The 24,622-nt window shown below is 43.1% G+C and overlaps 2 protein-coding genes across 3 annotated transcripts in view; both read left to right on the top strand.

Annotated features, from left to right (window-relative positions):
- The first annotated feature begins 47 nt into the window (after positions 1–47).
- Positions 48–9,401, top strand: LOC105890332 (eukaryotic translation initiation factor 3 subunit B). The gene is made up of 18 exons (XM_012816346.2): positions 48–195; positions 1,167–1,359; positions 1,467–1,586; positions 2,066–2,123; positions 2,251–2,379; positions 2,714–2,871; positions 3,472–3,603; positions 3,896–3,962; positions 4,089–4,135; positions 4,436–4,646; positions 4,877–4,949; positions 5,261–5,383; positions 5,543–5,621; positions 5,827–5,965; positions 6,508–6,633; positions 7,186–7,263; positions 8,517–8,625; positions 9,109–9,401. Exons 1-18 carry the CDS (start codon positions 93–95, stop codon positions 9,210–9,212), a joined length of 2,049 nt encoding a protein of 682 aa, XP_012671800.2. The 5' UTR covers positions 48–92; the 3' UTR covers positions 9,213–9,401.
- A 63-nt stretch (positions 9,402–9,464) lies between these two features.
- The window catches only part of si:dkey-26i13.8 (kinesin-like protein KIF19), a 28,672-nt gene continuing 13,514 nt past the window's right edge, over positions 9,465–24,622 (top strand). For both annotated transcript variants that reach the window (XM_031561879.1, XM_031561878.1), the window contains exons 1-10: positions 9,465–10,559; positions 10,882–10,962; positions 12,522–12,632; positions 15,345–15,432; positions 15,787–15,923; positions 16,324–16,449; positions 17,704–17,796; positions 17,938–18,039; positions 19,823–19,975; positions 24,524–24,622. The exon at positions 24,524–24,622 is cut by the window's right edge and continues 24 nt beyond it. In XM_031561879.1, the coding sequence (XP_031417739.1) occupies positions 10,518–10,559; positions 10,882–10,962; positions 12,522–12,632; positions 15,345–15,432; positions 15,787–15,923; positions 16,324–16,449; positions 17,704–17,796; positions 17,938–18,039; positions 19,823–19,975; positions 24,524–24,622 (1,032 nt within the window). In that variant the 5' untranslated portion in view covers positions 9,465–10,517. The remainder of the gene's footprint in view (positions 10,560–10,881; positions 10,963–12,521; positions 12,633–15,344; positions 15,433–15,786; positions 15,924–16,323; positions 16,450–17,703; positions 17,797–17,937; positions 18,040–19,822; positions 19,976–24,523) is intronic.

Below are 24,622 nucleotides of genomic sequence, written 5' to 3'. Positions count from 1 at the left end.
CCTAATGTTGCATGGTCCTCCAGTGATGCGTACAGGTCTACATCTTCAGATATTTAAGTCGTGATATTCATAATTTTCCGACAATATTTCAAATGCAAAGTACACTAGATATGGCGACTGGAGCCGAATTTGATGAAGAAGAGGAGCCTTTGTTTAGCGACACGGATGACTTTGTGGACGATATCGAGGATGATGGTGAGCTTGGGAAAGGGCCAGGTTTACACGGCCGCTGCTAAGCCAATGTGTTAGCTCCTGTGTGCTATTTTGTATTAAAACTCAGTTGTTAATCTTTAGTAAAAATGTGACCTTATTGGAGTTCATGCTATATTCACTGTTCCCTAAAAAAATACGCGTTTGGTGTAGCACCCTGCCTTTCCTTTGATCTCTTGATAGCGAGCTTGTACTTTGATGTGGCTCAATGTGGCTTGGATGGAGACGCATTCGCAGCATCCTTAGTCAGTAGAGTGGACCAGAATGGATACATTGTGTCCACGTTTTTCTACTGATCATGTCACACAACGTGTGAGTTATTTATGGGCCTTATTAGCTTATAGGGTAAGCCTACTGGGCATATTTCATGCATATCAAATATCAGTAATATTAGAGGACTTGTCTTCTCAGCTGCCAGTGATGTTTGTCAGTGGGACCGGTCTTTAATTATTGTAGCTTTCATTTCTTTTTTTTTAAAGAACAATTTTGGACTAAATCAACAACGTTACCGTTATTTAGTATTTTATCTTAGTGCAACAGACAGGGTGGAATCTTGGACTGACTCATGCATGAGGTTGGTGAGCCCAGCCAGATAAAATTCTGTCAACTGACAATTGGTTTGACATGTCCAGCTGTCTGAGGTGGTTAACGTAGGCTACAGCTGTTTCATGAGTAGCCTACAACATTATTTATTTTCATACGCAGAATCTTCTTCATATTATTAAGTTGACGTTCGGTTCTGGATATACTGCCTTTGTTGCCGGTATTTCACAGCCCTTATATCCAGTACATTCTAGCCCTAAAACATGTTGTGGTGTATTCTCCCTTCAGAGATTTTCTGTGACATCAAAACCAACACACAAACAGAAAACATGAACTGAACGTCCACATCCCCCCGTGTAATTCAGCATTAAATTGTGGCCAATATTTGTGTTCGTGTCCGTGTGCGTTCGCAGAGCTCTTGTCGGATGTTCTCCGAGAGAAGCCGCTGGAGGCCGACGGCATCGACTCCGTGGTAGTGGTGGACAACGTGCCCCAGGTTGGGCCGGAGAGGGTCGAGAAGCTGAAAAACGTCATTCACAAAATCTTCTCTAAATTCGGCAAAATTACAAACGAATTTTATCCAGAAGCAGAGGGTGCAACGAAAGGGTGAGTGAGATATTATTTGGCAACGTTCACTCGGCACACGTGGACTTCATTGATTTTATTCCTGTAGATTCTCACAAATATATTAATTTTGTAATTTCTCGCTTCAGGTACATTTTTCTAGAATATGCTACTCCGAACCACGCCCTGGAGGCTGTGAAGAACGCGGATGGCTACAAGCTAGACAAACAACATACGTTCAGAGTAAACCTCTTCACAGACTTCGACAAGTAGGTTCCAGATGTATACAGCATAGCAACCAATGGCATAAAAGTATACAATGGTTTTGTTCTCCCTAATTTTGTAATTTATTTAAAAGAAGTTTTTTAGTTGATTCAGTATTCAGATTCAATTCCCCTCCCTCACTCTGAAATTATTTTATGTTCCAACCACACCTGATTCAAGTCAGCATAATTATAATACTCTCTGCTCGATGTTAATATATTCAAGTCTTCCAGTCAGGTATGCAGTGTGGTGTAAGAACAGATGAATAACACACAGATCAGTGATGCTCCATAATGTGCTTGGGATTGAGAACCCCATATATACATATATACAATATACAATATATACAATAAATATATATTGTGTTTTATGTGGAGAAAAAAATGCTAATTTTCATTCATGACATTTTTGTAGAGGAAACACCAGTGTCATCTCAGGGAGATGAATCATTAACTGCTCTAACAACCATCTCTTTTCCTTACAGGTACATGAACATCAGTGATGAGTGGGAGACTCCAGAAAAACAACCATTTAAGGACTTTGTACGTGTTTCTTCTGACTGAAAACATTACTGTATGACTAATGCATAGCCTATATTATGCATAAAAAGTGTGTTTGATGTGTTCCGTAATTGTTCACTGAAGTTTAATGCATGTCTCTTGTTTCTAGGGTAACATGCGACATTGGATTGAGGATCAGGATTGTCGGGATCAGTACAGTGTGATCTACGAATCGGGCGAGAGGACGGCCATATTCGCCAATGATGCTAAAGAACCAATAGTGTCAGAGGAGAGAGCAGTGAGTGGAACGGCCCTAATTAACTAATGAAATGGCTCGGTTAGAAGGCAAACAGATCTGTGAATCTGTCACCTGTCGGATTTGTAGGCCTATATTCATTCTCTTTGTAGCTAAGTAAGTACCTGTTAGTTTTATTCAGTTTGGAATTAACTTTTGAACACGTCAATATGAATTTGTATGAACTCGTTAGTATATGTTTATGACATACACGTTGCATGTTAGTACAATGTAATCCGCCGCATTTAGCTCAAAAATGAATGCTTTGACGCTAATCGGAGCTAATTTGAGCTAATTCTCCTGGTCTTATCAACCACCCCTCTCTCATCCCCCTCAGCGCTGGACGGAGACCTATGTGCGCTGGTCACCCAAAGGCACGTACCTGGCCACCTTCCACCAGCGAGGCATTGCATTATGGGGTGGTGAGAAGTTCAAGCAGATCCAGAGGTTCAGTCACCAGGGAGTGTCCCTCATTGACTTCTCCCCCTGCGAGAGGTATGTCATCCAAGACAGACTCTTCAGTGTAAGAAAAAAAAAAGTTCTTAAACTGATTAAACATAATGGAAAACCTCTCACACACACCCCTCATGACACACTGAAGGAACAGTGGAGCATATTCAGTTATAGGCTAATTTAGCTCCACCGAAATAAAAACTCTACAGGACACTACATAATTCTTACAAGCTGCTATCACTCCGTACAGTGACTCTCCTATGTGTCAAGGGAGGGGAATCCTCTGACTATAACTGTAATCTAATCTAGTTATCTTTAGTCTCTATTACATTTTGTGTGATGTGTTGATTTCTGTATTTAGTGAATGGATATCCCTGTTAGAGCACATGGCCACTTGTAGTAATACTGATAGTAATACTAAAATATAGTTACTAAAATATTAATGCTGACACTATGAAGGGTGAATATCTATGCTGCATCAGCACTGTTGGAGACCTTATTATCTATATATAATAACATATTTTTCATGTTAGTAAACAATTATCACTTGCCTTTAGGACTATATTTGTATATCTTTAGATCAGTGTCCATGCAATTGTTATCCATGTAAAGGTGTTAGAAGCGTGTTTTGATGCCTCGCAGGTATGCGGTGACATTCAGTCCTCTGATGGACACGAAGGAGGACCCGCAGGCCATCATCATCTGGGACATCCTGACTGGACAGAAGAAGAGAGGCTTCCACTGCGAGAGCTCCGCCCACTGGCCCATCTTCAAGTGAGTGGGATACGAGGAACTCCCTATCCCTGTGGTTCCTTCTTTAGGAACTCCCTATCCCTGTGGTTCCCTCTCTTCCTGTCTCTACAGTTCTTATTCTTTATTCTGTCTATCTTTGTGACTTACTTTTTCTTTCTGTCCATCAGTCTCATTCTATCTGTGTGTGTGTTTTTCTTTCTTTGTTTTCCCTTTTTCCTTTTTTTTATGCTCCCACGCATACAGTTTGGTCTTGCTGGTTGTGGTGATGTCCATGATGCTTGTTAGAGTGCCTTAACGACCGCTCTCCCCACAGGTGGAGTCAGGATGGGAAGTTCTTCGCTAGAATGACCCAAGACACCCTCAGCATCTACGAGACGCCGGTAAGAGCCAGACCCGAGGGAAATCAAATCAAAACGGCTGCACAGATATGAAAGCCCCATCTGTGCGTGTTCTTTTTTTTTTTTTCTCACAAGGGCTTTACAAAACTGTTCACTTTTTTCTTTCAGTCTATGGGCCTGCTGGATAAAAAGAGTCTAAAGATCAATGGAATTAAGTGAGTATACAGTTTCTGCTTGGACTTGGACTTGGACTTGTATTCTACCAGTGCATCACAATTCTGTGAAAGCTTCACAGCAACACATGAGTATTGTGTTATTATGGCAATATGCAATATTTGCAATAACATGCAAACCAGTCATTCTATATAATCATTATGGAATTGCTTTGTAATGCATGATAAGCAATGTAACCCATAGTTACAGTATGCATGCAATAAGTAATCATGTCATCCTTGCAACCACAAATCAAACAGTTCAGTAAAAAGCTGAACTCCCCTGCTTTTCTACCTTAAAAGGGATTTCTCCTGGTCGCCGGGTGACAACATCATCGCGTTCTGGGTTCCGGAGGACAAGGACATCCCGGCGCGCGTGACACTGATGCAGCTGCCCTCCAGGCAGGAGATCCGCGTCAGGAACCTCTTCAACGTGGTGGACTGCAAGCTGCACTGGCAACGCAACGGAGACTACCTGTGCGTCAAGGTGGACCGCACACCCAAAGGAACACAGGTACAGCCAGATGTCAAGGGTGAAAGGTCAAGGTGAGGGCAGTGAAGAAGGATTCTGGGAAGATGAGAGAGAGAGAGAATGTGTTTTGGTCTATGGCTACTTGTATGTCAATATTTGTGTCTAGTCTTGTCTCATCTAGTCTGTGTCTAGTAACTCTTTTTTAACTCTATTGATGTGATATTGCGAGTGTGATTTATTAATTCCTGTTGTGTATGTGGTCTCCTGCACAGGGCGTGGTCACAAATTTTGAGATCTTCCGCATGAGAGAAAAGCAGGTGCCAGTAGACGTGGTAGAGATGAAAGGTCAGGAACATTCTAGAATTGAATGCTTTTTAAACACAGCATTAACAAAACAATGAATCCTAGAATCAGAGAGATTAGAATGGACACAGGCGGCGTTCTTCTGTGTACAAAACTACTTTGCTATCTACTTTGATAACTTTTATTGCAATGGATATTACAAAACCCATGAACATGTCTGGGAATTGGAATGTTCTTTCTTCTCTTCTAATTCTATGAAATACATTCTTAAGAAGCACTTTTTAAATGGACTATGGAACATCAGACCTCACCCATCTCTTATTTTATGGGTACAATTTCCATGTGTTTCCCAGAGAGCATCATAGCGTTTGCGTGGGAGCCCAACGGCAGCAAGTTTGCCGTCCTTCATGGAGAGTCTCCCCGGATCAACGTCTCATTCTACCACGTCAAGAACAATGGCAAGATCGAGCTCATCAGTAAGTCTCCCCATCTACCTGTGTTCTGTGTGTATTGAACAATCTTTTGCCTCTGTTGTGAATGAGTTGATGAAAGTATTACATTCATATGTGTGTCGATTAGATATTTTCTCGAGATTCAATGTCTATGTGTCTCTGTGTGCCTGTGTGTTTTTGCAGAGATGTTTGACAAGCAGCAGGCTAACAGCATCTTCTGGAGCCCCCAGGGACAGTTCATGGTGCTGGCTGGACTGAGAAGGTGTGTGTGTGCGTGTGTGTGTTTGTGTGTGCGTGTGTGTGTGTTTGTGTGTCAGATATACATGTGGGTGCTTGTTTTTGCATGCCAAGTGTGCATGCTTCACTTTGTGCAGTATATAAAATGGAAACCATGAATGGATTAATTGGGCTAATTCAGTGAAAGAGTAAATATCTTTCTTTCTTTCTCTCCCTCTCTTTTCCCTCAGTATGAATGGTGCTCTTGCGTTTGTGGACACGTCGGACTGTACCCTGATGAACATCGCTGAGCACTACATGGCATCAGACGTGGAGTGGGACCCCACCGGACGCTACGTGGTGACGTCCGTCTCCTGGTGGAGCCACAAGGTAAGGATTGGATTAATTTCAGGGAACCGTGAAAATGAATTACTGCATTCAATTAGGGTGGAATGTTGGTATGGCAAAAAAAATGCCTTGTAGAACTATCTGCACACGTGCAACATCTGTGTTTGTCATTCGTGAAGAAATCCACAAAGCCACTGTCCTGCAAGATCTCTTATCTCCGATATACTTTTGAGTGTTAAAAACAGCAATCACAGTGATTGTGCTTTCAAATGGAAATATTTCATCCAGAGAAACCTGTCATCCTTATTGAATAGTATTCTATTATCTTGAAATCATCCAAGTGTGGTCAGCACAATAAACACCGAGGCTGCTCTTCTATAATAAACACTCCTGCTCTAAGGACGTGTTTCCTTAAGGATTAGAGAACACTGCCTCAAATGGCTCAGGCCTCTGAGCCTCAGGCTTCTCGTGTCTCTAGAAATGACTCAGGACTCTGAGAAATGACTGAGAAAACAGAGTAGGAGTTTTATGTTTGTGTTGTTTTCTCCTAACCTCATCACGTTATGTTGCTCTTGGTTCATTAGGTAGACAATGCCTACTGGTTGTGGACTTTCCAAGGGCGTCTCCTACAGAAGAATAACAAGGATCGGTTCTGCCAGTTGCTGTGGAGACCGCGCCCACCCAGTCTACTAGGCAATGAGACGATAAAGGTAAACAAACAAACAACCATAATCCTATTCATGTTGTTAGCAGGTAAGGCAACAAACAAACAAACAAACACATACATTTAGAGCTTTAAGAAGCTCTTCTACCTTTAAGAAGCTCTTGAAGACCCAACTCTTCAGAGAGCACCTCCTTTCCTAACTTGCACTTCCTCTCCCTTCCTCTTCCTTTTTCTACCTCTCCTTATCCTTCCTCTAATACTATCTATTCTAACTAGTACTTAACTTGCACTTACAGTAGTTACATTCCTGCACTTTTTTATTTCTTATGTAAAATAGTGTTTATTGTTACACTAGGTCTCTATTGCTCGTAGCTTGATTGTTCTCTCCTTTGTACGTCGCTTTGGATAAAAGCGTCTGCTAAATGACTAAATGTACATATAAATAAGAATTTGGGGGAAAGGGGATATGCCTAATCAGGTGAGTCTGGGCTTCATCTTATTATTATGTGTTTTAGGAGTTCTTGATCTTACCTGACCTGAACTATAGTCATACTTGATTTTTTTTAATCGCTTTTGTTAATCTGTTTGTATTCGGCAGACGATAAAGAAGGACCTGAAGAAGTACTCTAAGATTTTCGAGCAGAAGGATCGACTCAGCCAGTCCAAGGCCTCCAAGGTTAGAAGGGAAAAAAAACACTTAATTTAGTGGATGTCATTATCATTGTCAATCCACTTCGTGGATTCATTACTTGGTTACATTTCCCTAATGTAAACAAAAGGTCAACTTTCTTCGCAGTCACATCTTTATCTCTACTCATGTTTGCCGTTGTTGCCACATACCTAGTTAGTTACCTAGGAAAATGTAATGGCAAAAGATACTATAATGTTACCTAGCTAGTTGGCTAATGTAACGGTCTTGTTGCAGTCAGGGACGGAGACGGATTTGCAGCTTTCTGCTTTCTTTATTCTGTTTTAGAAATAAACAATTGTGGGCATACTCAGCATCGCTGACAGGCATATCTCTTCTGTCTGCTTATGGCCATATACAACAACATATTAATCACACAAACCAGTGCACGAACAGTTAAAACAACAATGCACACATAACACACACATCCCGGCATTGGAGCAACATACCTGTTTTACAAATAAACAATTGTGGGCATACTCAGCATCTGCACAAGTCAAATAAAACACAAAATATGTCAGGTTCAGTTTGGCTATTTATATTCTATTATTATTATTATTATTATTTATATTCTATTTTTATTATACTATTCTATTAATATTTAGCTAGCTAGCGGAACGTGAGTAGTGAGAAGTTCCTAGCGAACTAGCTAGCTAATCACAGGGTGTACAATGACCCTCTTGTTCAAGTAAAATAATGCAATCAAACTTTCTGCCCATTGACAAACTTGCTTTACAAACCAACACAATACATACTTATTATAGAAAATACCCGTTACATGTCGAATTTCTCGACATTTACTGCATCTAGCTATCTAAAAATGTACAAATTGTGATGGTCAAATTGCATTATGGACCTACCGCTGACAGGCATATCTCTTCTGTCTGATTATGGCAACGGCACATGAATATATCTTGCAGACCTGCAGTACGTCACATCCCCAAAGGTGGCTCCAAAACACCAAGACTAATAAAACACGCTTATTTATGGCGAAACTCACACTCTATTTACATTTCATCTATTTACATTTATAACTCTGTTACACTAATGTAATGTCAGCAAGCCAGTGAGATAATATAATGTAATGTAACTGAACCAGTGAGATAATATAATGTAATGTAACTGAACGAGTGAGATAATATAATGTAATGTAACTTAGCCAGTGAGATAATATAATGTTATGTGGCCTAGTTAGTGGGCAAATGTAAACGTGTACCCCAACCCCCCCACCCCCGCTGTAGGAGCTGGTGGACAAGCGACGGCTAATGATGGAGGAGTACCGGAGCTACCGGGAGCAGGCCATGCAGACCTACACCGAGCAGAGGGAACTCCGGCTCCAGCTACGAGGAGGTAACCTCCACACAATGCTATGTCATTTCAGACCCCTGATTTGTACATCTGACTCAACTGAAACACACTTGTTTTTTTGTGTTTTTTTTTTTACACTTTACACTTTTTTACAAGTTGTATCACAGATACAGAGGGACAGAAAAGTAAACAAACACACAGATTGACAAAAAATAATACAAAAACTAAAAACTTAACAGCCATGAACATGCTGGATTGCATTGATTCCACAGAGTGATCAACCTGTCATTGATATTTAAATACAGTCCATTTCACCCATTTCTCTTCACATTGTCTGCTCTGTGTTTTGATAAATGATATGAATATTGTATAGCTGTGTGTGTGTTTGCCTGTGTACACGTCTTTGAATGTGTGTGTGTGTGTGTGTGTGAGTGTGTGTGTGCGCGCACGTGTGAGTGTGTGTGTGCGTGCATTCGTGCCTGCATGAGTCCCTGACTGCTGTATTGTCTGTGCTGTCTCCCGCAGGTGTGGCCACAGACGAGCTGGATAGTAATGTGGAAGACTGGGAGGAGGAAACCATCGAGTTTTTCATTAACGAAGAGATCATTCCTTTAGGAGACTTGGAGTAGGCCTATTTGTAAATTGCTTAAGCCATCTAAGACACATACCCTGTTACCTGGTGAAGGACATGTTTTAAAGAAGAAGAAGAAGAAGAACAAGAACAAGAAGAAAGAACAAAAATAAACTCTCCCTCATTTTGGAGTAGGTTGTGTGGTTAAACACCCACGGCTGTATTTGAAATAAATCTTTTAAATTAATTCACAGTTTTTATGTTTCATTGTTTTAGTCTGTTTCTATCATATTCCATAATTTCTGTTATTGTAGTGCTGTTAACATTACAAGCCAACTTCTTAGGCCATACCAGATGATGTGACAGAACACCACAGATTCCACTACTTTGAGCACAAACTTAACACAGTTAAGTTTTTGGTTTAATTATGGTTCTGGACCAAACTTAGGGAGTTTTTACTCCAGTGTTTCAAACAAAGTTGAAATAGTTTTTCAGGATATCTTGCTTGCATTCAGTGTACAACAGGCAGTAGGTTGTATGCACGAATAAGTGGATAGATTAGTTTCTTTAACCCAACTCCATGCTGCTCAACTGCGCCCCGTTTCCATGGGAACGCGACGCGATGAGGTAAGGGGGTTGGGTAGCATAAAGAAGAAAATACGAGCACGGAAACGAGGGAAGTAGGTGGAGGACTACAAAGTTTTGTTCAAAATTTGATAAACGCGATGGAGGTAAAGCAACAAGAAAGCAATCCGCCAAAGACATCGGAATCCGCCTGATCTATATGACAGCGACGCCAACTAGGATAACCTGTTAAATTGGAAGCAAGCTGCTTTCTTAAGCTAATTAGCGAAAGATAGATATATTAGATAGCGATACATTTCGATACAAGATGAATTACAAAGGATGTATCAGTTAAATATGGGTTGAAACCCTTAATTTACATCAAGCTGTCTGGATAATATTTAGCAAGATTACAGACTGAGAGCGTTTGGATAAATTGCCATGGCTAGCTAATGAACACCTGCACAGCGGGGCGTTAACTAAATAACTGGAGTTCACGCAATCTATTTATCATTAAGCTTACAGGATACTGTCGCTTCACATACTTTGTCATTCCTCGTGTGTGCCAACTACTCCGCAACTGATCTCTGTCCCGTTTTAGAGAGGATTATCCCCTGTTCAACCAATGAGAACAGTCTAACAGTCTTCTGGACAGCTAACGTTAGAAACCTTTCGTATTGGAAACAGCTACCCGGTTGGACGTGAGGAATATACTCACGGCAATGCATTTTGTAGTAGCCTGCGGGTGAAACAAGGTAGAGATCGAACGATGGAAAGTTTGTAACGGGTTAAAGAAGACATGAAGGACCTACCTGAGGAATCAAAAGACCACCAACTTACGGTGAGACATGAACCTAGTCTTTGGTGTTGGGCTCCCTTGTTTCGGTTAATGGCATTCATCACATTTTGGGGTTTCGTGTAAGCTATAAATTAAATATGCCTAGACCTAGGCTGCAATGTGTATTTGAACTACTTTCTCTTTTGGATCTATTTATCGTGTTTATAAATCGTATCTTCTTTTGAAAGATCTAAAGTTTAAATGTAAATATAACTTATTCACACTCTGATTTGGTAAAGAGACTTTTAAATTGCAAATATGTTTTCGTCAGTTAGGGTAGGCAATTTGGTTGGTTAGTAATACTGTTGTTTGTATTCATATGCAGGTGGCTCTACGCATCCGTCCACTAAATGAAGCCGAGAGCGATGAAGGGGCGTCGGTGGTAGCTCAGCGGGTGGATGACCAGGTAGGCTACGTCAAACAACAGGTGCACCACCGTGCACCGGAAATGTTGCCAAACCGATGCAACTCAAAAACAAAGCCTCTGCAACCCTCACACATAAACACCGTCCAACAAGGAATTGCTTGTCCTCGGGGTGTAGCCATCCTATCCCCGTGTGTCCTTTGTAATCATTGGGGATGATGACATCATGTTGATGATGGAACAGTTTGAGCAGCTGACGTGCAATAGCTGTGTCTGTGGAATCTTTTCTCTAGTTGTAGAAAAGTGTATTTCATGTTGAGAATGAGATCGTTGTTTCACAACTCCACGACACAAGCATGTAACCTGCAATGCAATGTGTAGTATACTTTTCTGAAGTGTCCGAGGATGCCTAATCATACTGTCAGGCTGACAGAAAAATCAGTACAGAAAACAAGTTCTAGCTGTTTAATGCACTATTCAGCCCCCCACTTAGGGCACGTAGAGTCTTGTGGGAGACCACTACCACGGCTCAGGTGGGTAACTAAGGGCTAAATTAGCCCCTTAAGTCAGAGGCTAATCCACTTATCTTAGCATGTGTGTGTGTATGAGAGAGAGAGAGAGATCTGTGTGCTTCTTCCTCTGTGCTTCAGCCAAAACCTTGTACCCTGGGAGCTCGAACCAGAATACACGTCAGAGAGTTTGTGAACGTGAGGAGTTGGAAGTTCCCACTGTTCCTCACAGAGAGTGATGGAAGGATACATACACACACAGCATAGCTCAGATATAATGTCAGTAGTAGGCCTATTAACTAGGAAAATGGTGTCCAATAGAATGTTTACATTTTATAAGCAGACCCGCATTTATTTGACTAATGCAGGGTTTTTTATATATTTATGTAAAATATGTCGTGTGTGTCAAAATATGTCAAATTGTGTGTGTTGTGTATGTATAGTTGATTGCTAGACCGGGTCCTTTACTGAAAATGGCCCTGAAATGGAAAACATTTGAAGCAAGTCAATAGCAGAAGATGCACACACAGCAGAGCTCAACACTGACCACTGGTGGGAAAACCTTCAGTGTCAAATGTGAAAAACTATACAAGCATCACTGCATTTATTTCACTTACACACTCCTAGTGGGTACTGTGTGGTTGTTGGGTTGTGTATCTGAGTCCCTCATTTCATAAATGCAGCAAAACATTTTTTGGTTGAGTATTTTGTGAGTTCACTAAATTGCACAATTGCAATATCTAATGAAGCATGCTAAACATGAACATCAACAACCTGCGCTTGCCTGTCTAATGTCAAACAGCCTAACTTAATCCCATAACCTTTGCTGGAATTTACCTTATAGCATAGCATAGCATCAAAACCTAAACACCATTTTGTGTGCGTCTGTATCATTTTGTGTGTGTCTGTACCATGTATCATGCATCTATTTGCTCACAGTGTTTAGTCACACATGTAAATTACGTGTGTATCAGTGTTTATCATGCTCATTGAATCATGTAAAAAAAAATTGTGTGTGAATTACTTTATTATTACTCTGTTATGATTTATGCATTCTTGCATTGACTGTGTCGTTTCTCTGACCCCCTGCAGATGGTGGTGTTGATGGACCCCTGTGAGGACACTGAGAACCACCTGCGGGCCAATCGCTCCAGAGAGAAAACCTATATGTTCGACGTGGCCTTTGACCAGCAGGCGCAGCAGGTTTCCAGCCCTTCGCTCTTTATTCAGTGATAATCTAGGGGTTTTGAGCAAGCAGAACAGGTTTAAACACCTACATTTTTAAAACACATGCTGTGGAGTTGTCTGGAGAAGCAGAACGCACCTGCTTGTTTCGACAAGAAAAGTAAAGCAGATCGGTTTGGGTGACTCCATTTTGGTGCAATGGTGTGTTGATTATTGTGTTGAGGTAATAGCTGTATGGGGATTATGAGAATAGTTGGTAGTAGTTTGTATCCTTCCACGAAATAAAAGTAGTACCTGCAATTTTTTTCTGAATTAACTTGAAACCGTCAAAAGAAAATGGCATCCATCACTGTTCATTACATATTTAATAGATCATATAGAGATCATATTTAACTAATCAGCCTCTTTTTCTATTCAACAGAATATTTTAAATAATAAAACAAATTGAAAATAATATGGACAAAAATGATGGGACCCTTAACGTTATATTTTGTGGCACAACCTTTAGAGGTAATCACTGCAAACAATCGATTTCCGTATCTCTCAATGAGACTTATCAACAGGTACTCTGGCCCCCTCTTCCACACCAAACTGAAGGGTGCCATCTCCAGACTGAATGTTTCAGCTGTTAGATGTTCTGTAGGATTCAGATCAGGTCTCATAGAAGGCCACTTAAGAATAGTCCAATGTTTTGTTCTTAGCCATTCTTTTAGCTGCATGTTTTAGGTCATCATCCTGTTGGAGGGCCCATGACCTACGACTGACACAGAGCTTTCTCACACTGGGCAGTACGTTTCACTCCAGAATAGCCTTGATAGTCTTGGGATTTCATTGTGCCTTGCTAAGATTTATCTCACCCCGTGCCAGACACAGCGAAACAACCCCAAAACATAATCAAGCCTCCATGTTTCGTTTCACGGCAGTGTTGTGTTCTTCTCTTTGAAAGCTTAATTTTCTTTCTTCTGCTAACACAGAGTTGATGTGACCTGCCAAAAAGCTTCGTTTCCTGTCTCAACTGTCCAAAGAACATTCTCCCAGAAGCATTGTGGGTGGTCAATATGCATTTTTAGCTAATTCCAGTCTAGGCTTTAAAAATATTTTTCTTTCAACAGTGGAGTCCTCCTGTGTCTCCATGCACTGTCACTCAAAAAGCGATGCATGCTGCAGTCACACACTGATGTACCTTGACCTTGGCGTTCAGCATGTACAGTATCTCTTACAGAAGTTTCCCTTGGCTCTTTGTGTACCATTCACACTATCCTGGGGTTGATTTTTCCTCTCGCGGCCGCATCCAGGGAGGTCAGCTACAGTCCTGTGGGCCTTTAACTTCTTCATAATATTTGCAACTGTAGTCACAGGAGCATCCAGCCACTTGGAGATGGTCTTATAGCCTTTCTCTTTAACATGCTTGTGTGGGCTATTATTTTCTCTCTGCCCTCCTCAGACAACTCTCTCCTGTGCTTTCTCTAGTCCGTGTTGAGTGTGGTGCCTACGATGATACCCAACAGCAGAGTGATTACCTCTCTCCAAAATAGGCTGAATGACGGATCGCAAGATTGAAGACGTGTGTGACACTAATGACAGAAAAACACTTAGTTTGAAATATCATCATCAATCCAATTCTAGGGGTACCAACAAATCTGTCCAGGTCATTTTAGAATATCTTTGTAGAATACGCAAGAATTTATCTCTTTTCACACTTTCTCTTCACTTTTCACGAGGAATGAAATTGACCCGGTCAGGTAGGTTGATGATTCGTAGTGAAATGTAGGCAGATAGCCCATATACAGTATGCTCCCTTTTTTCCCTCATCTAACTGTCACAGTACTTCCTAGATATTTTTTTTTGTCTGGGATGTCTGTGTTTGCCCATGGAATAGTGGAGACGTGTGACATTTCACGTCTAGTTTCTTCCAGCTGACCCACTGCGCACCTCTTAGGAGGGCCGGGGAAAGGAGGGCTCTATTTGCCCCAAGAGATTAAACCCCTTTTGACTACTGCCGTTTTCACCTGGGGCTTTTGAAGGCCCGGAGGTCTAGTTCATGCTTTGCGGTTTTCTGGTAAAGCACGTTGCTAGCAACACCTGAGTCATGCATTTGGTTCCCAGGGTTCATACATTCTCTTCAAATACTTTCATAAGTTACCTGTAAGTCCCTACACATAAAAGTATATACTTATATAGGTGATAAATATGGATGCAGTGGGTGGATACATTTGAGTACAAAGACTCAGTAGCTTGCCAGTAGAAGATGTTCTGGTTCTTTGGGCATCTTGGAGCTCATTAGACATTTCCTACAGCTTCTGAAAGCGGCCTTTTTGAATACGGGATTATGCCTATGCAGAGCCCAGTTTTCGAAGCTGATGTGGTTATCACGACATGAGTTGGGGGTGAAGTCAGGGAGGTCAAGTCTGATGAGATCTATAAAGGAGCTGCTTCCTGTCTGTGGTTTTGGAGGAGAGGAGACAGACATGGGTGTAGGCGGGAAGTTAGAGGAGAGTAGCCTGTCAGCGGTAAGGTGCATGGTGTGTCCTGGTATGGGTTCTATAGATTAAGCCCTATAGAGTTGAACAGCTTAACGTCCCACATAAAGTAGTAGGATTTAATGAATGTTGATCTAGTTACGATAGAACATATGATGTGTTAAGTTCTCCCATTCTCTCATTTTCTCTTCCGCTATTAACCTTATTTTCTCGTTCTCTGTGTGTATATCTGTCTTTCTCTGCTGTGTAGGAAGAGGTTTATGTTGCCACCACTAAGAACCTGATTGAAGGGGTGATCGCTGGGTACAACGCCACTGTCTTTGCCTATGGACCCACAGGTAGAGCACATAGCTTTCACCGCCCAACATTACTTGGCTGCCTTCACACTCATGAATGATAGGGAATGTTTGCTGCCCCCTCTCACACGCCTACCCACTTGACTCTGGTCACTTAATGCCCCCCTAACCCCATCCCCAACTTGACTCTGTTCACTTAATGCCCCCCCTAACCCCCTCCCCAACTTGACTCTGTTCACTTAATGCCCCTCTAACCCCATCCCCAACTTGACTCTATTCACTTGATGCCCCACTTGATGCCCCCTTGACTCTGTTCACTTGATGCCCCTACTCACCCCCCGCCCTCCCCAAAAATCCAATTCTGTTTGCCCATCTGCCTCCACCCTGACCCCTCAGGCGCAGGGAAGACCTACACCATGCTGGGAGTGGACTCAGAGCCGGGGATCTATGTGCGCACCCTCAACGACCTGTTCAAGGACATCGAAGCCTGCAAGGATGAAATGGACTGCAGCGTCTACATGTCCTACCTGGAGGTAAGGCTGATTGGGATAGCTTACTCATTGGTAGGGTGATTGATCAGGTATGGGTCATTAATCAGGTTGATCAGAAAATGGAACATGAAGGTAGGAAGGCCTGTAGTGTACAAGCGTTAACCTCTTGAGAGTTTCAGGCTATGCTCTGTGAGGTTTTGTTGTTCGGGTTGGAACACCTCATGAAAATTTAAGAAACAGACAACATCACAAACAATATCGCCAAAAGGTGCCAGTTAGCATGTAAGCAAGCTTTAATCAGTGCCAACTGGGCTGTTGGCCGTGTTTGCAAGGTTTTTGCATGCTAGTATCTATGTATGTAGGTATGTAGCTTGCTAGTTTTAGACCAAAACTCCTTACTGCTACTTTGAATGTTTACCTCCTGTTGGTTTTGCTTTTGTAGATTTATAACGAGATGATCCGGGACTTGCTGAACCCATCGTCGGGGTATCTGGACCTGCGAGAGGACGCCAAGGGCGAAATCCGCATCGCCGGCATCACCGAGTTTTCCACCAGCTGCGCCAAAGAGGTCAGAGGGCACCAATGTTGGCGGAAATAGGAACAATATAAGAACACAAAACCAATCTATGTATTATATTATGACAAATATATCTATTTGGCCTCGTTACGAGTATACTTATCAATTAATCAATGTCGTGTCAATGTTTGTGTCCAACTGATAATGGCAATTTATTTGTATGCCTAATCTAAGAGTGTCATACACTCAGAAGTTTGACAAAAATCATCTCTCACAATATTGATTAGAAATACATTGCATTTTATTCTGCATTTCAAACTACTTGTCATTAAACTAAATTCAGCATTAATTCAGCCCGCTCATTATCCTGCCAAGGTGTGTCTCATAATTAGCCGACAAATTGTAAGGGTTTGTGTCATAGTATTAATTAGGAGTCGGTAATGGGGGTCTGTAAAGGTGTTGTAAGAGTGATCACCGGTATCACCCTCTCACGCCTCACACCACCCTTCTATTTCCCATACACAGCCTCAACGTGAAATATTTAATAAGGCATGAATCATTAATGCCTTAATTATCACTGCAATGCCTCAGAAGGTGATCAAGGTGGCCATTATACATGATTAATGTGTTTTCCTTCCGCATTTTGGGAGCGGGGCCAAATGATGGGGGTGGAAATGGGGTCCAGCTGTGACTGAGGGTCACTGAAGGTTTGCTGGAGCTGGAGTGGCATGCAACGCTTCAAGGTCATGCGGTTCGTTTGGCTGGTAGTCAAGATCCCGCTAATGGCCTTATGAAGTGAAAAAAAAACATCCTAAAAATCCAGCAGTGTTTTCAGCCATTTGTATCATTCTGTAGCGAAGAGAGGTTACACGTCTTTTTTAAAGAGTCAGGATCAAGAATCAAGAACTATTTAAAATGTAAAAAACAAACAATGTTGGTGTTGTAAGAGTAACTTTGTTTTAAGCATGATTGTTTTGAACAATTTAAAATCTTAATTACTATGTATTTAGAATTAATGAGTTACTTCTTGTTCTTCAGTGTTTAGGTTCCGGAGGAGGGTTAATAATATGTTATTATATCTATTTACATTAAAGTTAAATTGTATTAAAACCCTGATTAGCTATGTTCCTGTAGTTCAATTGAAGTCAGGTGCTGATAATACCAAGATCGTGTTTATCTACACTGTGCTATAACTCACTTTTGTTAAAAGGGCATAAATGACTGAACGTAATGAATGTAAATGTTACAGAATAATGTGTGACAGTTTGGAATTATGGGTAATGTAGTTGCTTTACTGGTTTGTAGATTATGGCCCTGCTGACCAAAGGCAACAAGCAACGAACACAAGAACCCACTGCAGCTAACAAGACCTCCTCCAGATCCCACGCTATACTGCAGGTAAACACACACGTGCATGAGCACGCACACAGACACACACACACACACACACACACACACACACACACACACACACACACAGACACACACAGACACACACACACACACAGGTAAACATCACCTGTCGTGTGTTTCTTACAGGTGACGGTGAAACAGAGGAGTAGAGTGAAGAACATCAATGAGGAGGTCAGGATGGGCAAACTCTTCATGGTGGACCTGGCTGGGACTGAGAGAGCCTCACAGGTATGCCGCTGTGTGTTTGTGTGCCATGGATTGAGCGATATGCAGTTTTTAGGGCGGATACGATATCAATATCTAATGGCTTAGGATGGCCAATAACTGATATTTGGCCGATATTTTGGGCCGATATTCATTTATCATATTTGGCTGTTGCAAATTTGTGTATGTGTGTGTGGGTGTGTCCCTGGATAAATGTGTGTGTATGTGAGTGTGTGTGTCAGTATAAATGTGTGTATGTTTTTATAAAGATGTGTGTATTCGAAAGTGACCTTTGACTGTCTACCATTAGTGGTGATGGGATTGCGGTAGGACGGATGGCTGAAATCCCCTTCACCCCTAATTTCCTCTCATGTTCTCTCGTCTTGTATCAACTCATCTCGTCTCATCTGATGGCCTCTCTCACATTACAACCAGCATGAACGTCTGAACCTGGAGCTGTTTCATTATTCACTAGCCATAATGAGGAACTGTTGAAGCGATAAATGCTCACGCCACCTCTGATATAACATAACAGAACACACACACACACACACACACACACACACACACACCTGCATGCGTACACACACATCTGCATGTGTACACACACAAATACACAAAAACAGACAAACCTAATGGGCAATAGCATCAGCAAACTCTGTTTATGACCCTGTCTGATCCACAGCATCACACACACACACACACACACACACACACACACACACACACACCTGCATGCGTACACACACATCTGGATGTGAACACACACAAATACACAAATGTGTGCACACACACGCACAGACAAACCTAATGAGCAATAGCATCAGCAAACTCTGTTTATGACCCTGTCTGATCCACAGCATCACACACACACACACACACACACACACACACACACACACACACACACACACACACAAACACACACACACACACACACACACACACACACACACTGTACTATAAGCCCTTGCCAGCATCCCCGCCTCTCTCCGTGTTTTGGAAAATGGAACCTTACCACACACACACACACACACACACACATCACACGCTGCTTTAACCTCTCCCTCACACACTCAGTTACACACCTCAGACACCAGAGCTGGAGTTCCAGTTCGTTGTTCCTTCCCCAGGTCACTGGGCAGACAATAGAGACGGCTGACTGAACAACAGCCTGATTCTGTTCACCTCAAGTGGACCCTGAGTTGGGCTGGAGCAGCGAACCAGAGCCCAGCGATTGCTAAAGCTGCGCTCTGTGTTGACACAGCCCTGGAAGAAAAGCTCATTGGGGAAATGGGTTGGCTGTAGTTGGAGAATGAATGGATGAGTGGAATAAAGGTTGTGCAATTGTGGGCATGAGTGTTCTGTTCTCTCTCTCACCCGCCCTCACTCCTCACCTCACTTCACCTCTCTTGTTTTGTGCTCTCTCTCCCTACCCTCTTGCCTTCCCTTTTCTACTTGTTTCCTCTCCTCTCTCCTCCTCTTCTCTTCTCCCCCTCTCCTCTCTCTTCTCTCCTCTTGTCTACTCTCCTCTCTCCTCCTCTCCTCTCTTCTCCCCCTCTCCTCTCTCTTCTCTCCTCTCCTCTCTCCTCCTCTTCTCTTCTCCCCCTCTCCTCTCTCCTCCTCTTCTCTTCTCCCTCTCTCCTCTTGTTTCCTCTCCTCTCTCCTCCTCTTCTCTTCTCCCCTCTCCTCTCTCCTCTTGTCTACTCTCCTCTCTCCTCCTCTCCTCTCTTCTCCTCCTCTCCTCTCTCTTCTCTCCACTCCTCCTCTCCTCCACTCCTCTCCTCCTCTCCTCTCCTCCTCTCAGACCCAGAACAGGGGGATGAGGATGAAGGAGGGGGCTCACATTAACCGTTCTCTGCTGGCGCTGGCCAACTGCATCAACGCCCTGAGTGAGAGGGGGGGCCGGGGCGCCCAGTTCGTCAACTACAGAGACAGCAAGCTCACACGCCTGCTCAAGGTACACACACACACACACACACACACACACACGCCTGCTCAAGGTACACACACACACACACACACACACACACACACACTCACACACACACACACACACACACACACACACTCACACGCCTGCTCAAGGTACACACACACACACACACACTCACACGCCTGCTCAAGGTACACACACACACACACACACACACACACACACACACACACACACACACACACACACACTCACACGCCTGCTCAAGGTACACACACACACACACACACACTCACACGCCTGCTCAAGGTACACACACACACACACACACACACACACACACACACACACACACACACACACACACTCACACACACACACACACACACACACACACACTCACACGCCTGCTCAAGGTACAGCATGGGCCATGGAGGGGTGGGGGGCTCAGCACTCACACACACACACACACACACACACACACACACACACACACACACACACACACCTGGTGTTTGTATATATATGTGTGTGTGTGTGTGTGTGTGTGTGTGTATATGTAGGTGTGTGTGTGCTGTGCTTTGTCTGAAGCTATTCGTGCCTTGGCTGACTCCATAATCTGCTCTCCCAATTTACACATCTCCCAGTGACCTTTGACCTCCTGCCTCCCTGCTAGGCCTGAGAATGAGTAGTTCGTTTTCTTTTGTGAGATTGTGTTTGATTGACAGGGCTATTGCATGATACAATCAGAGATACAATCAGAGAACACACAATAAAAAGGTGACACAAAATATACAGTTGAACCGTAAATATTGTGCAATTAGTGCCTTTCATAACCAATTAGTGTGTGTGTGCAGCAAGTCTGTTGTTAATCGAGTCTCAGCAGGCATCAATCAGCTGACCTCAGATCAGATCGCCATGTAAGAAGTTCCTAGTTTTACTTCTGACAGAGATACATGGTAGTGATTGCACTAAATATGTTGCGGAGCGTTAGTTTTATGTGCTGTCATTTATTCAACAACTATTCATTCAGGGCTTCTCAGGTTTGGCCCATTGGTTGTCCCATAACTTCAGCTGAGGTCAAGGGGTCATTATGCAGATGTGATTGTCTTGTCGTCTGGTTTGTGTGACTGTGCCATACTGTAACCCGTGTGAAACCAGGACAGGAACAGCTTTGAGATGTGGACTATGGGCCAGACTTATTCCACTAGTTTAAAACACCACAGTTGCTCTCATAAATGAATACTCAGGCGTCCATGACGCTCAGGAATGACTGTTACTTTGTGGAGCCCCATTTGCACTGAGAGTGGCTCAGAAGCGTATTAGTTGCTGCTGGTAAAATACTGATGTCTATCTGGGGAATGGTGCATCACATAAACACATCCTGTGGCACAGCCTAAAATAGGCCCATGCTTATCCTTTCATCCTGTAACATTATCATGCTCACTCTCTCTCTCTCTCTCGCACTTTCACCCCCTTTCCCTCTCCCTTTCTCTCTGTCCCTCCCTCTCCCTCTCACTCTGTCCCTTCCTCCCTCCCTCCCTCCCTCTCTCTCTTTCTCTCTCTCTCTCTCTCTCTCTCTCTCTCTCAGAGCTTTGGTTGCAGATGTTATCACTCTTAAGCCTATTAATATCACCTTCTTGCAAGAGACGCATGCACGTACAATGTGCTAGATTGGAAAAGGCGATGGGAAGGGGAGTGTATCCTTGACAGTGAGCCATGGGCACAAATATGAGTGCAGGAGTTTCTGTTCTTTCAAAAAAAAATTAAAATGAATGGAAGTAAAAGGGCAGAGTCATTGTGGTTAATGTAGTTTTTTTAAGGGGCTGACGGCTGGCTCATTTGATTTTTGATGATGTCTGTGCACAAAATATTGAGTCTGATCATGTTGAGCTCTTTGGGTGGTTTTGGGGACAAGAGGGATGATGAAGCTCGTGTGATGATGGCAGGAGACTGGACAACTAATTCTAATCTTGGTAGGAATGGTGTCAGGAAATGTGTTTGCTCTGTGTTTGCTCTGTGAAGGATGGATGTGTGGAAGATCAGGAACGCATTAGTAAGACAGTATACCTGTTCAAAAGCAGTTGATTCCATAGTGAGTGGGGCTTGGCTGGATAGGATGTACACTACCGTTCAAAAGTTTGGGGTCACCCAGATAATTTCGTGTTTTCCATGAAAACTCACACTTTTATTTATCAATTGAGTTGCAAAATGAATAGAAAATATAGTCAAGACATTGACAAGGTTAGAAATAATGACATCACATTACCTCCACCATGCTTGACAGATGGCGTCAGGCACTCTTCCAGCATCTTTTCACCTATTCTGCGTCTCACAAATGTTCTTCTGTGTGATCCAAACACCTCAAACTTTGATTCGTCTGTCCATAACACTTTTTTCCAATCTTCCTCTGTCCAATGTCTGTGTTCTTTTGCCCATATCAATCTTTTCTTTTTATTGGCCAGTCTCAGATATGGCTTTTTCTTTGCCACTCATCAGGCCAGCATCCCAGAGTCGCCTCTTCACTGTAGACGTTGACACTGGCGTTTTTTGGTCTTCATTGAAAAAAACAGTGCTTTTCTTTGAAAAATAAGGAAATTTCTAAGTGACCCCAAACTTTTGAACGGTAGTGTATGTGAGCCGTTCATACACTACTAGACTAGTAGTGAGAAGAATGGCCATGTTGTTTTAATGTGGATCTCTATGAGACTCCTGACTGTGACCCAGTGTGCGCTGCCCAGTTGTCCGAGGGTCTTCCTTGGGGGGCAGAGCGTTTGGATGTCTTTGCTCCCCAGGGGTGTGTGTCTGGGCGCTCAGAACCACAGATATAAGAACTGGGAGGGTGTGCTGGAAAAAGGGTTTCTGCCAAGTTGATCTAAGTGGAATGGGCTATTACCCAAGCTCTCCTACAGGGGAAGGGTTCTGGCCACACATAACATGGCTGCCTCCGTGCTTTGGCACAAATAACCTGGCTGCCTCCATGCTTCGGCACAAGTTCACTGTACTGGAGCCACCAGATGACTTGAACTTTTTTCTGGGTTTGGGGGGGGGGGGGGGGGGGGGGGATCAGGTTTTGGGGGACACAAGGAGCCATCCAATTGCTTCTTGGCTGCTGGCGGCTCAGAGGCTGCTATATGGGAGAGACTTGGTGTGGACAGCTGGTGCTTGTTCCCTCCTTAGGGGTGCAGTGCCCTTGAGGTGCGATAACTATTACTATTACTACTACGGTAACTATTACTATAACTACTACGGTAACTTTTACTATTACTACTACGGTAACTATTACTGCTGGGCTGGGCCTGAGGAGGCTGGCGCCATTTTACGTTTCCATGATGACACCTTGGTAAATGGGGATTAAACTGACTGGGGTCACTGTTGTGGGCCACCCTGAGATGGGCACGTTGCTATGAGGTTGTTTTATGAACCTCCAGTCGAGAAGCGCCCGGCCAAACCACATTGGAGGCTCGTTCAAGGGGCTGTAGCAACAAGGAGACATGTGGCACAGCTGAATCCAGTGGTAAGGGAAGGGCTGCCCTTCTTGTGGGGTGGATGAGACAGTTGACCAATCGTCTGTGAGTTGTGAGAGGTCAGAGGTCAGGGGAGACTCTTGGGCTGCTGGAGGAAATGGTGTGAAAGGTTTCATTAGTGGTTGAAAAAGCACGAGGTTTGTCTGTTAAATGTCTTACTGGGGTCAGCTAACATGGCCATTGGAAGATTTGAAAGAACAAGATACGGGGATTGGGTTCAATCGATTCTGCAGAAGTTTTGAGTGCGATGGTGGCTGGCGTAATGGTTAATGACATTATGTCTTTTTCTACTGTTTGGGGGGGGGGTATTGTGTGAAATTGGTAATGATGGGCAGATTAAAATGTTACAGTGAGAGTCATATTTTATGTACGTGTGTAGGCTTTGTGTGTGTGTGTGGGGGGGGTGCTATATATGTGTTATTGGTGTAAGCATGTGAGAAAGTAGGGCAGTGGTTTAATAAAAGAGTATTTAACCTCTCTCTCACGCTCACACACACACACACACTCACACACACACACACACACACACACACACACACACACACACACACACACACTTACAGAGAAACAGTATCCTCTTCTTAAATCCAATAAGCGGTGGCTCAGTGATGCATCTGTTAGACTTAGTCCCAGAGGAGACGGTGTAATCAGCACTAAGGCCACATTTACACATACGCAGACAGACACAGATAGTGTTGCCTTGTGTGCACAGAAATAATTGGTGCTTCAAAGCACTTCCAAAGCTCCATAAAAAAACGATCTTACACAGACAGACACACACACACATACACACATACACACACACACCCACACACAGAGAGATAAGAAGGAAAAAGGTTGAGGTTAATCAAATTGTGGATAGCAGACATGTTGCTAATTTTATCCCTGTACACACACACACACACACACACACACACACACACACTCACACACACACACACACACACACACACACACATCCACATCCACAAATGCAGACACTGTGGAATCTAAGATGCCATTTCCGAGGGGGCTCATATAAACGTATACTTGTGTGTTTTCCCAGGATGCTCTAGGTGGAAACAGTCGCACGGTGATGATTGCACACATCAGTCCTGCCAGCACCAACTTTGAGGAGTCCAGAAACACACTCATGTACGCAGAC

The sequence above is a fragment of the Clupea harengus genome, chromosome 24 (genome assembly GCF_900700415.2).
Source record: "Clupea harengus chromosome 24, Ch_v2.0.2, whole genome shotgun sequence".
NCBI lineage: Eukaryota > Metazoa > Chordata > Actinopteri > Clupeiformes > Clupeidae > Clupea > Clupea harengus.
Note: the sequence above shows the minus strand (reverse complement) of the source record. Positions and strands in the feature narration are given on the sequence as shown.